This window comes from Oncorhynchus mykiss, chromosome 5 (assembly GCF_057628025.1).
Source record: "Oncorhynchus mykiss isolate SJ-2025 chromosome 5, ASM5762802v1, whole genome shotgun sequence".
NCBI lineage: Eukaryota > Metazoa > Chordata > Actinopteri > Salmoniformes > Salmonidae > Oncorhynchus > Oncorhynchus mykiss.
The window spans coordinates 58,173,831-58,186,909 of NC_143026.1; the positions used below are offsets into that span (position 1 = coordinate 58,173,831).

The window sequence follows — 13,079 nt, forward strand, 5'->3', positions numbered from 1 at the left end:
CGAACCCGAAAGAGTGTGCTTGCATACTCTCTTAAGACCTTCACTTGAAAATTAGAACAAACAAAAAAAATTGGTCATTAATTTTGATGTTTTTGTCAAGGAGAACTTTGTCACGCAATTGTACATCTAACTAAGATGTTTGGTGCTGTATATCTCAAGTGAAAAAATGTGCATGAAAACTATTCATCTCTCCTTGAATGACAACAAACACTTCATTGAAGGATCCCTACTGTTGACCAATCCCCAACAAAGGGGCATAGACTTCAACTACCAACTTCGCCTTGCTTCTAGAAAATGTTTTGTATGCACAAACAGCCAAAATAACATTGTCTAATATTGCCTATCAAAACTAACAAAAACTTCACAAAATGTTCTCATAATATATGCACAAACTGTTCCAAACTGTTTTCGGATGGTAAGCATGCGAACGCCTATAGTTGTTGAGGACATTTACTCATGTTGTTGACTTTCTGCATATAAGTCATAATGCTGAGTCTACCTTTAAACTGTGGAGTAATGACTAGGAATAATTTAAAGGAGAGAGCTGAGTGAGGCTAAAAATATATATAAATATTTTGTCATAAAACAAATTTAAAAAGGACAGACGTGACTGAGGCGAGGGAGACTAATTAATTAATAAAGTATTTGGCAATGGAAAACATATACAAAATAAAACACAATTAAATAAAAACAAAATAGAATTAGCATGATTCAGTGTTTTCACATGTAAAGGTGATTGCTTTTGATAAAAACGCTTTATCTGTCTTCCAAAAGAAAATTCGAAAACGCATTTTATGGAAAAGCGATGTATGTTTCTGTATGATGCACTATACTGCACTGTTGACATGACCAAGTGGCGCAGATTTGGGGCGCGTTCGAGTGCATAACTTTCGTCAAATCGCCTTTCAAAGTGTATTGCATTATGGGGATAAAAGTTGTCCGATTTGCGCCTTACATGTCGACTGCAGGAACTTTACAACAACCATATGATTAAAGGTCATGAAGTTTAATCTGCAATTTTCTGTAGTTGTTCCTCACCAGCTGCAACCTGCGGCCATCGCCTGCATTGTGGAAAAATGAAGCAATATTGCCACAACTCAAATGTACAAATTAAGGTAATATGAGTCTCTCTCTCGCCAATTGCTAGTACACACATACTGTATATTTACAGTTTGTGGGTGTGTGATATGGGGTTTGGATAAACAAACTATTTCGACATTTCAAACTATGGAAACACTGCCATGTTGCACTGAGTCTTGCTGTTGGAAAACCACATCAGTGTCTGACTTTCGGCTGATGCAACTCCCCCGAGTTCACTCCTCCACTTTCGTCTGCAGTTGGTTGGTTGCTTTGCTTTAGCCTTACCACTAAAACCATAGCTAGGATTGTTCGATTTGAGAATGGCGCTCCTCCCTCGCCGCTTTTGCCCGTCACGGGCCATAGACCGGTGCACCACGGCTCAGGTTAATAGAACTCCCTCACTTGCAGTCGGATCGCCCGCATGTAAACATGGCTTTAACGCCTATGTAAACAGAGCACAGGGCTCCTCGTTTTGGACAATCAACAAGTCAGGCATGTCTCTCGAAGGTGTATAGGAGTTTTAGACATTAGTAGTGCAGTAAATTATTTAGCAATATGTCTATGGAAGATCCGTTCTTCGTCGTCAAAGGGTAAGTAGCCAAGGCTTCACCAGATAACGTCAGCTAGTTACTAGTATCAAGTTTGCCATCAAGTCTGGCTTTAGCAAGGATGGCTAACGTTAGCTTGGAACAAAGGGGAATTGTTGTAGTTAGCTTTGTCGCTAGCAAGCTTAGCTATCTGTTTAGTCAGTTAGCAAATTACGTTCGTGTTTCACAGCCCAGCTGTCACAATGGCGAGAGGCATGGATAGCAATTTGCATTTTTGTGGCGCTTGTTGTTGTCACGTTTAACTAACGTTTAACTTGCCCGACTCACTGAGGTAACGTTAACGTTAGCTAGTTAACGTTACAATGTTAGATTATTAATATAAGATCGACAGCTATGGCAAATATTCTAATTTACTTAAAAAATATATATATATATGGGTTGATGTAATAGTGCATGTGTGGTTATATTAATATGCCTTTGTGACTAACGTTATGTCAACTTCAATGTCTTGCCAGCTACTGCTTAGCTATCCCGCCTTGATCATGAATCTCAGTTCCAGTACATTACACATACAGTAGCCAAATTAGCTAACTTAAGTCATTGGACGAAAACGTTTAGTTCTGTAAGTACTGTATTTTGTTAAGAGCCATGACGCGTGGTCTTAACATTAAAACAGATCGATTGCGCTACAGGTTTGGAAGCATAAGGATCTTTCATATCGGTGATAATAAAACTGTTGATTGATACATAAATTGATACACACCTTCCTAAGGTTAGTGTTCCCACATGGCCATATCGCCACGTGTTTACGGAAAACAGACGAAAGACATATTACTACTTACTACCTGTGCTAATTAGCTATCTGCGTCTCCTGTGTGTAAACGGAACACCTGTGTGTAAACGGAAGATGGACGCCACAAACGTTGTCACTGAAAAATACTGTCGGCTGCAACTGTGTTAAAACAGTGTATAGTAACTGTATATTTTGCATTTGTTACATTAAAGTAAAGGCCTTTATATTTCTAGAACCTTACCGCAATTCTGAATAGGCCGTCATTGTAATTAAGAATTTGTTCTTAAAACTGACTTGCCTAGTTAAATAAAAAAATAAAGATGGGTGTATTTGGCTATTTTGTCTGCCCAAGCAAATTTGCTTCTAAACAGACCATGTCAGGTCCTTGGACTATAAGGAATAACGTTAGGTTCCTTTAGTCCAATATTGGGCTACCTCTTAGTATTGCATTTCTATGTGCTTTAGGTAGCTCAATACTGTTTTATTATAGACTTTTTCTATTCAACAAATCTCCAGTGAGGTCCAGAAGGCGGTGAACACTGCTCAAGAGCTGTACCATAGATGGAGTGAGCTGCTGCTGGATCCCAGTGGTGCTTCCAAGGAGGAGGTGGATTGGACCACCAATGAGTTGAGAAACAGTCTGCGGTCCATCGACTGGGACCTGGAAGATCTCGATGAGACCATCAATATCCTTTCAACATAAAATAACTCTTAGTTTAACTTGCATAAATACTGGTTTATCAAAACATTGTGAACCGTGTTTCATCTGTGAATAGAATACAGTACTTTAAAGAGTACAGCATGCTGCAAGTGAAGTAGTTTAATCTTCATAGAGAGTAAAACAATTTGATTATCTATCATGTCTTTGTTGAATAAGCTATTCCTTAACAGTAAATGCAAGTATTGTTGAATCGAACCCTAAGAAGTTCAATCTGGACACAGTGGAGCTGTCCAAACGGAAAGGCTTCATCACAAGCACCAGACAAACTGTTAAGGTGAGTCAGGCCTAAGGCACACAGGCCCGGAAGGATTCTAGTTTAACTTGCACTAGCCATCACACACATATAGTTTGAAGCAGCAGTAACCCTATCAAAAAGAATAGGGTTCCTGAACCTTCAGTGCTAGGACCCCTAATAATTAGAGATGTTGTATTTTCTTTATAGCCATTATCAGCCAATCTGGATATGATGGCTGGTGCATGCCTTTTATTATTACATCCTGTTATTGAACATACTGTGTTTAATCTCAATGCTGTGTTCTATTTCAGGAAATGAAAGACCACATGTCCAGTCCGACAGCCTTAGCCATGTCCGACAAGAAAAACAGACAGGTGTGTAGCTCTATGTAACTAAGATCTTACTGAAGCTATATTTTTTTTTTTACTGTTTGTTACTCTGCATGTAATGATGCAGTATGACGGAATGCACTTTTCAAACGTGTAGCACGTTTTAGCTCAGCAGGTTGCGTACTGCTTTATCTGATCATTGACACTGCAAACAGCCTCCGTTAGTGTTTGTCAGAGAGTAAGTGCAATTGGTATTGGCAGGATCCTCCTCACCATTTCAGTTGAGTGCAGATCTCCTATGTAGTCATTGCTGCGGCACTTCTCCCTCAGGCTCTGTTAGGGGACAGTGGGTCTCAAGGCCCAATCTGGCAACCGGGACTCGACAAATATACCCGCCTGGACCAAGAGCTACAGACGGCCAACTCCCAGTTCATCGAGGAGCAGCAAACCCAGCAGCAGGTATAGCTAATAAAAATGTTTCATGCCTATGTACACACCCCTGTTGATTGCTGTACTTACTAGGTGCCGTATTTTACATTATTTTGAGAAGGAATATTTTGTATTTATATTTTTACAGTTGTATTAGTTGCAACATACTTTGTGAAATGAATAATGTGACATAAGTCAGCGACGTTGACGTGTGTGTGTGTGTCAGCTCATGGCAGAGCAGCAGGATGACCAGCTGGAGCTGGTGTCTGGGTCCATCGGGGTGCTGAAGAACATGTCTGAGAGGATTGGCATGGAGTTGGATGAACAGACAGTGTATGTAAATATCCACTGATACACAACCACAGCAACATTAATCAATGACATGAGTATTAGAGTTTCAGGTCTACACAGATCATCAGGTGCCATATGTATCAAGCGTCTCAGACTAGGAGTGCTGATTTAGGCTCAGTTTAGACTTGTGGATGATAATGAATAAGATTATATGGACAGGGGTACCTGATCCTAGATCAGCATTCCTACTCTGAGACACTTTATCAATACGGGTTTATATCTTTCCTGGTATCTACAAAGCACCATGTCTTCTCTCTTGTAGTATGCTGGATGACTTCTCCCATGAGATGGAAAGTACCCACTCCAGACTGGACAACGTCATGAAGAAGCTGGCCAAGGTCTCCAACATGACCACTGGTAAGTAACGCAGCATAGCCTCTTTATTCACCACCTTTCTACCTTGGTTAAAAATACACTTCAAAATTCAGGAACCATCTCCACTAATGCAAGTTATCAAAGTCTTGCAACTTTTGGAGATGTGAGTTACAGAGGTTACTTAAGTGTGGTATTGTTGTGGATGTCTTTTGATGTTCCCTAATATGCCAGGCCACTTATATATGGGTGGTCATTAAAGATGATATATGCTTGAATTGAGAGAGAAGGCCCAGTCATTAGCTTCCTGTTTAAGGGAATGTCTGTGCAAGACAACTTGGAGTCAGCCAGGATCAGCAGCTGAAGAGGAAGGATAGGACCCCCCCCTCCCCCACACACACACCTCCAAAAAATGGTGGCACCTCTTTATAAGGAAACCTTTTTCAGGAAGCTTCCAACAGGAAAAACTCAGGAGACAAGGAGTCAAATGAAATCGGGTAATTTTTTTTAATGTCAGGATATCCAGTCGGTACTTTTCCCTGGCCCCTAGACTCTGGTCCTCAAGTACCCCCAACAGCACACATTCATGTTGTGGCCCCGGACAAAAACACCTGATTCAACTTGTCAAGGGCTTGATGATTAGTTGACAAGTAGAATTAGGTGTGCTTGTCCGGGCCACAACAAAAATATGAACTGTTGGGGGTCCTCGAGGGCATGGAGTTAGGAAACACTGCCCTAGACAATGTAATAAAAAAATTAAATTTAACCTTTAACTAGGCAAGTCGGTTAAGAAGAAATTCTTATTTACAATGACAGCCTAGGAACAGTGGGTTAACTGCCTTGTTCAAGGGCAGAACGACAGATTTTTCCCTTGTTAGCTCAGGGATTTGATCTAGCAACCTTTCGGTTACTGGCCCAACGCACTAACCACTAGGCTACCTTCCGCCCCACTAGCGCTACCTGCGCTTAGGGTTTTATATTTGTACTTTATTGTATTATTTTTTTCCTGCTGCTTTTTGCTAGTTTTTTTTGCAATCTTCAAGTTGCAACTTTGAAGTTGAATATTTCAGGTCGAAAGACATGGTATTCTCCATAGAACATGAATTCCTAGTAGTTGGACCTCTCATGTCTGAACATGTCTGAAAGCAAGAAAAAGGTCAATTGCTCCTCTCATTGTTTGATACAGTTCACCCGCATTCTTTTCCGCTCGCTCTGTTTTTCTCTCTTTCTCTTGCAGACCGGCGACAGTGGTGTGCTATTGGTATTCTACTGGCCATTCTGTTTGTGGTCGTCATTCTCTTCTTCATCCTGTGATGACCAGACCGTCCACCACGACACACTCCCACTGACCCCCCTCACCCCTGTCTCCGTTTGACCATAGGGATGGACTTTACATGGTGTTGGGGAAACCATCTAAGGTTTCCATTGACATAGGGAGATGGCTATCTAACTCCGACCCCCTTTTTACTTCATACGCTGTATATACAGTGATGCTTCTGTGGCTGCTGCAGTTTCCTCTCAAGCAACGTTCTCAATCGTCGTTTCAGATACCTGCATTCAACTTAAACCTCCCTTGGCGTGAAAGATTTAGTTTCTGTGCATGCACAATTTTAGGTAGGATGTGAATACTAATCCTGAAAATGTTTTACAGAAACCTGTTTGAGGTAAACCAGGGTAGTTCAAACTCCTTGTGGCATTTTAGTGTTAATATTCCGAATATTATGTATGAAGAAGACTAATCATTAGTGTATTTAGAGGGCCTTGTCTGTCGTTTCTCACTGAAAACCCCTACGGCTACCATGGTCATAGTTTTTTAAAATATATTTTGTTTTGTCGTGCACTGACTGTGTAACAGGTTTATACAAGTATATTCAACTTTATATATATATAATCGTAGTTGGTCATAGTTAAAACAAAACACTGACGTAACAAGGAAAATGATATATTGCTAAGCGGGTAGACGTATCACTAACCACACTAAAATGGATGAACTTAATGTTATTGTTTTTAATTCATTTATGTTCTCTCATTTTGTACTTAATGTATTTTTGGTATTTGCTTATACACTATCAACAAGTGTTTAACACCCGCCTGTGAAATCAAGTCACTTCCTGCAATACTGAATGGAAAGGAGCAAAACCATATACTTTTGTATCTCGAACCGGGCTCAAGCTTGATTTTAATGTCTCAATGTGAGCACTCTAATTTTGTGCGAAAAAGTTTTCCTCAAGATGTCCTTTGCGTGCATGTCTTCATATGTCTGGTGTCTTTTAGCCAGTGTTTCAGCCCTTCTAAAGACTATATAACATGCTTATAATCAGTATATGATACGCCCCCAGGCACTTCATAAATACTTGGTACAATTCAATTGGCAAGCTAGTGTCAACAGACCTTAAGTTGATTATCTAAGCTACTAAGCGTCATGCATTTGTTTTTGAATGTGTTATGCAGTTTTTACAAGACCCTTATACCAAAGTGTTAAGTGTTCAACTGAAATGCTAATTGAGAAGCCTGACCTGCTTTCCCCCTGCCAGGAATTAGTGTTAAGGTTTATCAGTGTTACATGAACATGATGTTGGAATAAGGGGAAGGGACTGACTGAGTCACACTTGGGCTGTATTCATTAGGGCACACCGTAGCAAAACATTTTGCAAAAAAATTGTGTTTCTTATTGGAGATGTTCAAGGTAGTCCCTGTTTAAGTCAGTTTTCTGTTTGTTGCGTAATGAATATGGCCCTGGTAGTTGCTGTGCTCTGCATAGCCAGTGCCTTAGGCTGATACTGTATGTATGTTATGCTGGGTCTAGAATGGTTCATTTTGGTCTCGCTTCCCAGTTCCTGCCCCCTACCTTGAAATTACATTTCAAAACGGTAACCAGAGTTCCAGGATGAGTCGTAAGTCAATGGTTGACTGAATATGCAGGCATGTTTTTTTTCTTCTGTTTTCAGTGTGTTCCTATACAGTTCAAGGAGAATGATACTGTTGTGTTAGCCTGGTTACCAGTCTGTTTAGCTAACGTTCCACTCCTTGTACTCTGTGTCATATGCCAAAGATGTATGTTTAGCATGACAGGAGTGGAAAAATGACCAAACAGACTGGTGTTATGTTAATTATCGTAGAAACCTGGTTACAGACTTTGATTCAATAGGTCTCCACTCGTTTGAGGACTTAATGTGAACATAACACATTAATTCACTATTTTAGGTTGAATGTCATATCAATCCTCAGACCCTGAAGTCTTTCTGGGAAATCAAGACAGTAAAACCACACATAAGAGGAATAAGGGTATTGTGATTGTACTACTGTATGAAATATAATGGACACTAGTGATCAAGGTTTTCTCTATGGCATTCTAATACTGATCGTTTTTCACGAATCGGTCTTGACTGATCAGATGATTTTTGGAAAAGGATCTAATGTGAGTGGTCAAAGACCAATTGGTAGAGCAAAAAATCTTAACTGAACTGCCTGTGTAAACGCAACCTGTGAGTCTCAAAAGTTCTAAAAACACTCCTTTCAAAGGTCTTCTAAAGTTAGCAAAATATATTGTATGTCTTTGTCTTTTATGTCTTTGTCTTTTATGAGTTAACACTACGTTCACTGTACGAGAAACAGTACAGTATTTCATTAGTGTGTCATTAGAGGTAGAAAACATTTTAACAATTTGTTTCTCAGTTTACTTAAATGTTTTCATTTTTTCACTTATTGGAAGTGTTATGTCTGGTAGGAAGAGTTTGACTTGGAGTTTACAATATTTGCATTTATTTCAGATTATGGACAATTTGAAGCATGATGGTGACCTAGACAATTATGTACCATCTCAAAATCACTTGTGTTTGTCACAAAAACAAAGTGTGTGTAAACTTTGTGAATCCTTTTGCAATGCTGTATTACGATACAAAGTACCTTGAGCATTAAATACTGTACTTATTGCGCAACCAAGTCCCTGGTGACAGTGATGGGTGACAGGTGGACGAGATGTTTGTGGAGAATGGGTACAGTCCATGGCATTGTAAGTTATGGTGTGTTTTTGTTTGTGTGAAACTGTGTGTTCATGCTCCTGGAGTGTGTGAAAATACTTTTTACCCTTGAACTGTTCCCCTTGACCTCCATGTCATCATGGCTGAGCATATGTAGCTGAAGAGTCCTGAAAATAAAAGGATGCTGCAAAGATTCACTCTGTTTCAGCTCATTCCAATAAAATGATGTGATCAATTTGCTTGATTTGACTTTTTTGAAGGGTATGTACAGTGGGGCAAAATAGTATTTAGTCAGCCACCAATTGTGCAAGTTCTCCCACTTAAAAAGATGAGATAGGCCTGTAATTTTCATCATAGGTACACTTCAACTATGACAGACAAAATGAGAAGAAAAAAAATCAAGAAAATCACATTGTAGGATTTTTAATGAATTTATTTGCAAATTATGGTGGAAAATATGTATTTGGTCACCTACAAACAAGCAAGATTTCTGGCTCTCACAGACCTGTAACTTCTTCTTTAAGAGGCTCCTCTGTCCTCCACTCGTTACCTGTATTAATGGCACCTGTTTGAACTTGTTATCAGTATAAAAGACACCTGTCCACAACCTCAAACAGTCACTCTCCAAACTCCACTATGGTCAAGACCAAAGAGCTGTCAAAGGACACCAGAAACAAAATTGTAGACCTGTACCAGGCTGGGAAGACTGCATCTGCAATAGGTAAGCAGCTTGGTTTGAAGAAATCAACTGTGCGAGCAATTATTAGGAAATGGAAGACATACACGACCACTGATAATCTCCCTCGATCTGGGGCTCCACGCAAGATCTCACCCCGTGGGGTCAAAATTATCACAAGAACGGTGAGCAAAAATCCCAGAACCACACGGGGGGACCTAGTGAATGACCTGCAGAGAGCTGGGACCAAAGTAACAAAGCCTACCATCAGTAACACACTACGCCGCCAGGGACTCAAATCCTGCAGTGCCAGACGTGTCCCCCTGCTTAAGCCAGTACATGTCCAGGCCCGTCTGAAGTTTGCTAGAGAGCATTTGGATGATCCAGAAGAAGATTGGGAGAATGTCATATGGTCAGATGAAACCAAAATAACTTTTTGGTAAAAACTCAACTTGTCGTGTTTGGAGGACAAAGAATGCTGAGTTCCATCCAAAGAACACCATACCTACTGTGAAGCATGGGGGTGGAAACATCATGTTTGGGGCTGTTTTTCTGCAAAGGGACCAGGACGACTGATCCGTGTAAAGGAAAGAATGAATGGGGCCATGTATCGTGAGATTTTGAGTGAAAACCTCCTTCCATCAGCAAGGGCATTGAAGATGAAACGTGGCTGGGTCTTTCAGCATGACAATGATCCCAAACACCCCAAACACCCCCCCCCCCCCACCCCCCCGGGCAACGAAGGAGTGGCTTTGTAAGAAGCATTTCAAGGTCCTGGAGTGGCCTAGCCAATCTCCAGATCTCAACCCCATAGAAAATCTTTGGAGGGAGTTGAAAGTCCGTGTTGCCCAGCAACAGCCCCAAAACATCACTGCTCTAGAGGAGATCTGCATGGAGGAATGGGACAAAATACCAGCAACAGTGTGTGAAAACCTTGTGAAGACTTACAGAAAACGTTTGACCTCTGTCATTGCCAACAAAGAGTATAAACTTTTGTTATTGACCAAATACTTATTTTCCACCATAATTTGCAAATAAATTAATAAAAAATCCTACAAAGTGATTTTCTGGATTATTTTTTTTCTCATTTTGTCTGTCACAGTTGAAGTGTACCTATGATGAAAATTACAGGCCTCTCTCATCTTTTTAAGTGGGAGAACTTGCACAATTGGTGGCTGACTAAATACTTTTTTGCCCCACTGTAGGCCTAGCTCAAGATAGAAATTGGTACTAGTCACAGATATAGAATCAGAATAACCTTACCTGATCTTAACCATTTAGCAGGATAATAAATTATCTGACCTTGTTTCTACTCAGGAATGTGATTCTTCCTGATGAATCAAATCCTGATTTCTAGATATACGATGGTGTCCCGATCACAACCCTTCTACTCCAAGTGGCTCCATATTTTCATGGGATATCTTGGTTGAATAGGAGGTATGTTATGGTTGTAAGAGGAAAATGAGAGCTGGGGTTAATGTCAGTGGGGCCAGCTGTCGGCCGGCAGTGGCAGTTTGAGTTTGAGACGTTGTCTATTGATTCAGACAGCCAACAGAGAGCTTCTCGTTGAACACCACTGAGCAGTGGTTGAACTCAGGTCAAATGACAGATGGCCCTTTCCTCTCATGTTTCCCCTCCCTCCCTGTTTTTCCTTTGTCCGGAGAGGAAATGATTAGTCATCTACACCTGGGTACCCTACACAAACACAGCCCTCAACCCTGAATACAACACTCAGTATCTTTTGGAAAGACAATGGTTTTCATGAAGCCAGACAAGTATAATATAACGCTGACGCCATGTTTTTCCTCCTGACATTGTGATGTTTACACCCCCATGTTCCACTAAGGGCAGGAGCTTCATAGGATCCAGGAAGGGATCGAGACTGCTATGAGGGGATGTTTAGAAGTCACTAATATGTGCAAATCTCCATATAAAAAGAGGGAAATTGCTGAATGTGTGTGTGTGCATTCATATGTGCCTGGCTATGTGAACTTGTGTTTGTACAGTAGGAGCCAGAGGTGTGGACCAGAGTCACAAATTTGATGACTCGATAGAAAATAAAACAACTTGAGACTTGCCTTGGACTTGGAGCCTCAAGACTCGATTTAAACTTGAGACTGATGGCTTCAATTATCTGGCCAGATATTGTAACATTTTGCCACTGGACAACAGATTAGCTATTAAAACGCACTCTCGGCCTTTGATTGGACCAGCAAACTGTCAATCAAAACAGGTCAGTTTACCTACAGTAGTGCAGTGAGAAAGTTTTGGGTGGGTCACGAGTGTCAAACTGAATGGGAAAAAATACATTTAAAAAACCTCAACTTCTCAATTAGAGAAAAAAAAATAATGCATATTTTAATTGGCTAGATATAGCCTACCATCTGTATTTTATATTTATACTTTTGTTTATTCGATCAGGTTACTGACATAGGCCTATTGTCATCAGCATTGGCGCGCAAAGGCGTGCGCACGTGTCCAGATTCGTGATCAAAAAGCACTTGTTTAATTTTCTCCTGTTTTGCCTGGCAAAAACAGAGTAACAGACCTACGTTAATATTATCAATATAACATTCAGTGTGGCAATCTGCAACGGACACATCTTGTCTCCGCGTTCTACGGACAATTCCTTCGACCTCACGGCTTGGTTTTTGCTCTGCACTGCACCGTCCACTGTGGGACCTTATATAGACAGGTGTGTGCCTTTCCAAATCATGTCCAATCAATTGAATTTACCACAGGTGGACTCCAATCAAGTTGTCGAAACATCAAGAATGCACCTGAGCTCAATTTCGAGTCTGAATACTTAGGTAAATAAGGTATTTCTATTTTTATTTTATTTTTTTAATGGGCAAAAAATGTCTAAAAACCTATTTTTCTTTGTCATCATGGGGAATGGTGTGTAGATTGATGGGAGATTGTGTGTAGATTGTGGGAAAGGTCAAAGGGTCTGAATACTTTCCGAAAGCACTGTATGCAAAAATAGTTTGGTGATCAAGAATAAGAAACTGTTTATTTTGCATGCTCACCAGGAATGGGGCATCACACAACAATTACTAGCATAGGCTTACTGGTCTTTTGGAAGTTGATAATGGAGTTAAGAAGCTTGCATTTGGAATTTGTTGTCAAAATAAATTATTACATAATCAACATGTGTGGTAGATAAAATAATGAAAGGGTCTGTCTGGTAGTCTCAATAAATATACACATTTCAGATTTTGGGACCTTGAGACTATAAGGCTCTATCTGCACTAAGCATAGTTCTGAGATATAGAACATCAGTTTTCACATCTCAGATCTCAGAACTGTTTTGTAGTGAATTGTTTGTTCATAACCCATTAAGGTCCTCAGCTTAAAGGTACCTGTGCTTCCAATCTTGAGACATTTGTAAATTCGTTTTTGAAATGTCAATCTAGGTTCAGTCATAGGGTTTTATTTGGCTCTTCTCAATTAGACATGTTCAGTTTTTAAGAAGACTGTAGCTATTTGAATACATACATGATAGAATAACACTATTTTACCAAAGTCAGAACACATGATCAAAGACATTAAGAAATGGATGATGGTCATTATGGTCATGTCATCACTGAACAACGATGTGACATCATTTACTTTAAGATTTCTG

General features: G+C 40.1%; 1 protein-coding gene across 2 annotated transcripts; it reads left to right on the forward strand.

Annotated features, from left to right (window-relative positions):
* The first annotated feature begins 941 nt into the window (after positions 1-941).
* On the forward strand, positions 942-9,013 carry LOC110524094 (syntaxin-6). 2 transcript variants are annotated; one of them, XM_090235322.1, is made up of 8 exons: positions 942-1,115; positions 2,938-3,106; positions 3,321-3,416; positions 3,689-3,751; positions 4,037-4,165; positions 4,362-4,468; positions 4,749-4,843; positions 6,036-9,013. In XM_090235322.1, the coding sequence occupies exons 1-8, from the start codon at positions 1,102-1,104 to the stop codon at positions 6,110-6,112; spliced, it is 750 nt and encodes a 249-aa protein (XP_090091448.1). In that variant the 5' UTR covers positions 942-1,101; the 3' UTR covers positions 6,113-9,013. The 2 variants fall into 2 exon arrangements, with proteins under 2 accessions (XP_090091448.1, XP_090091447.1); XM_090235321.1 differs by lacking the exon at positions 942-1,115 and adding an exon at positions 1,481-1,670.
* Positions 9,014-13,079: the final 4,066 nt, after the last annotated feature.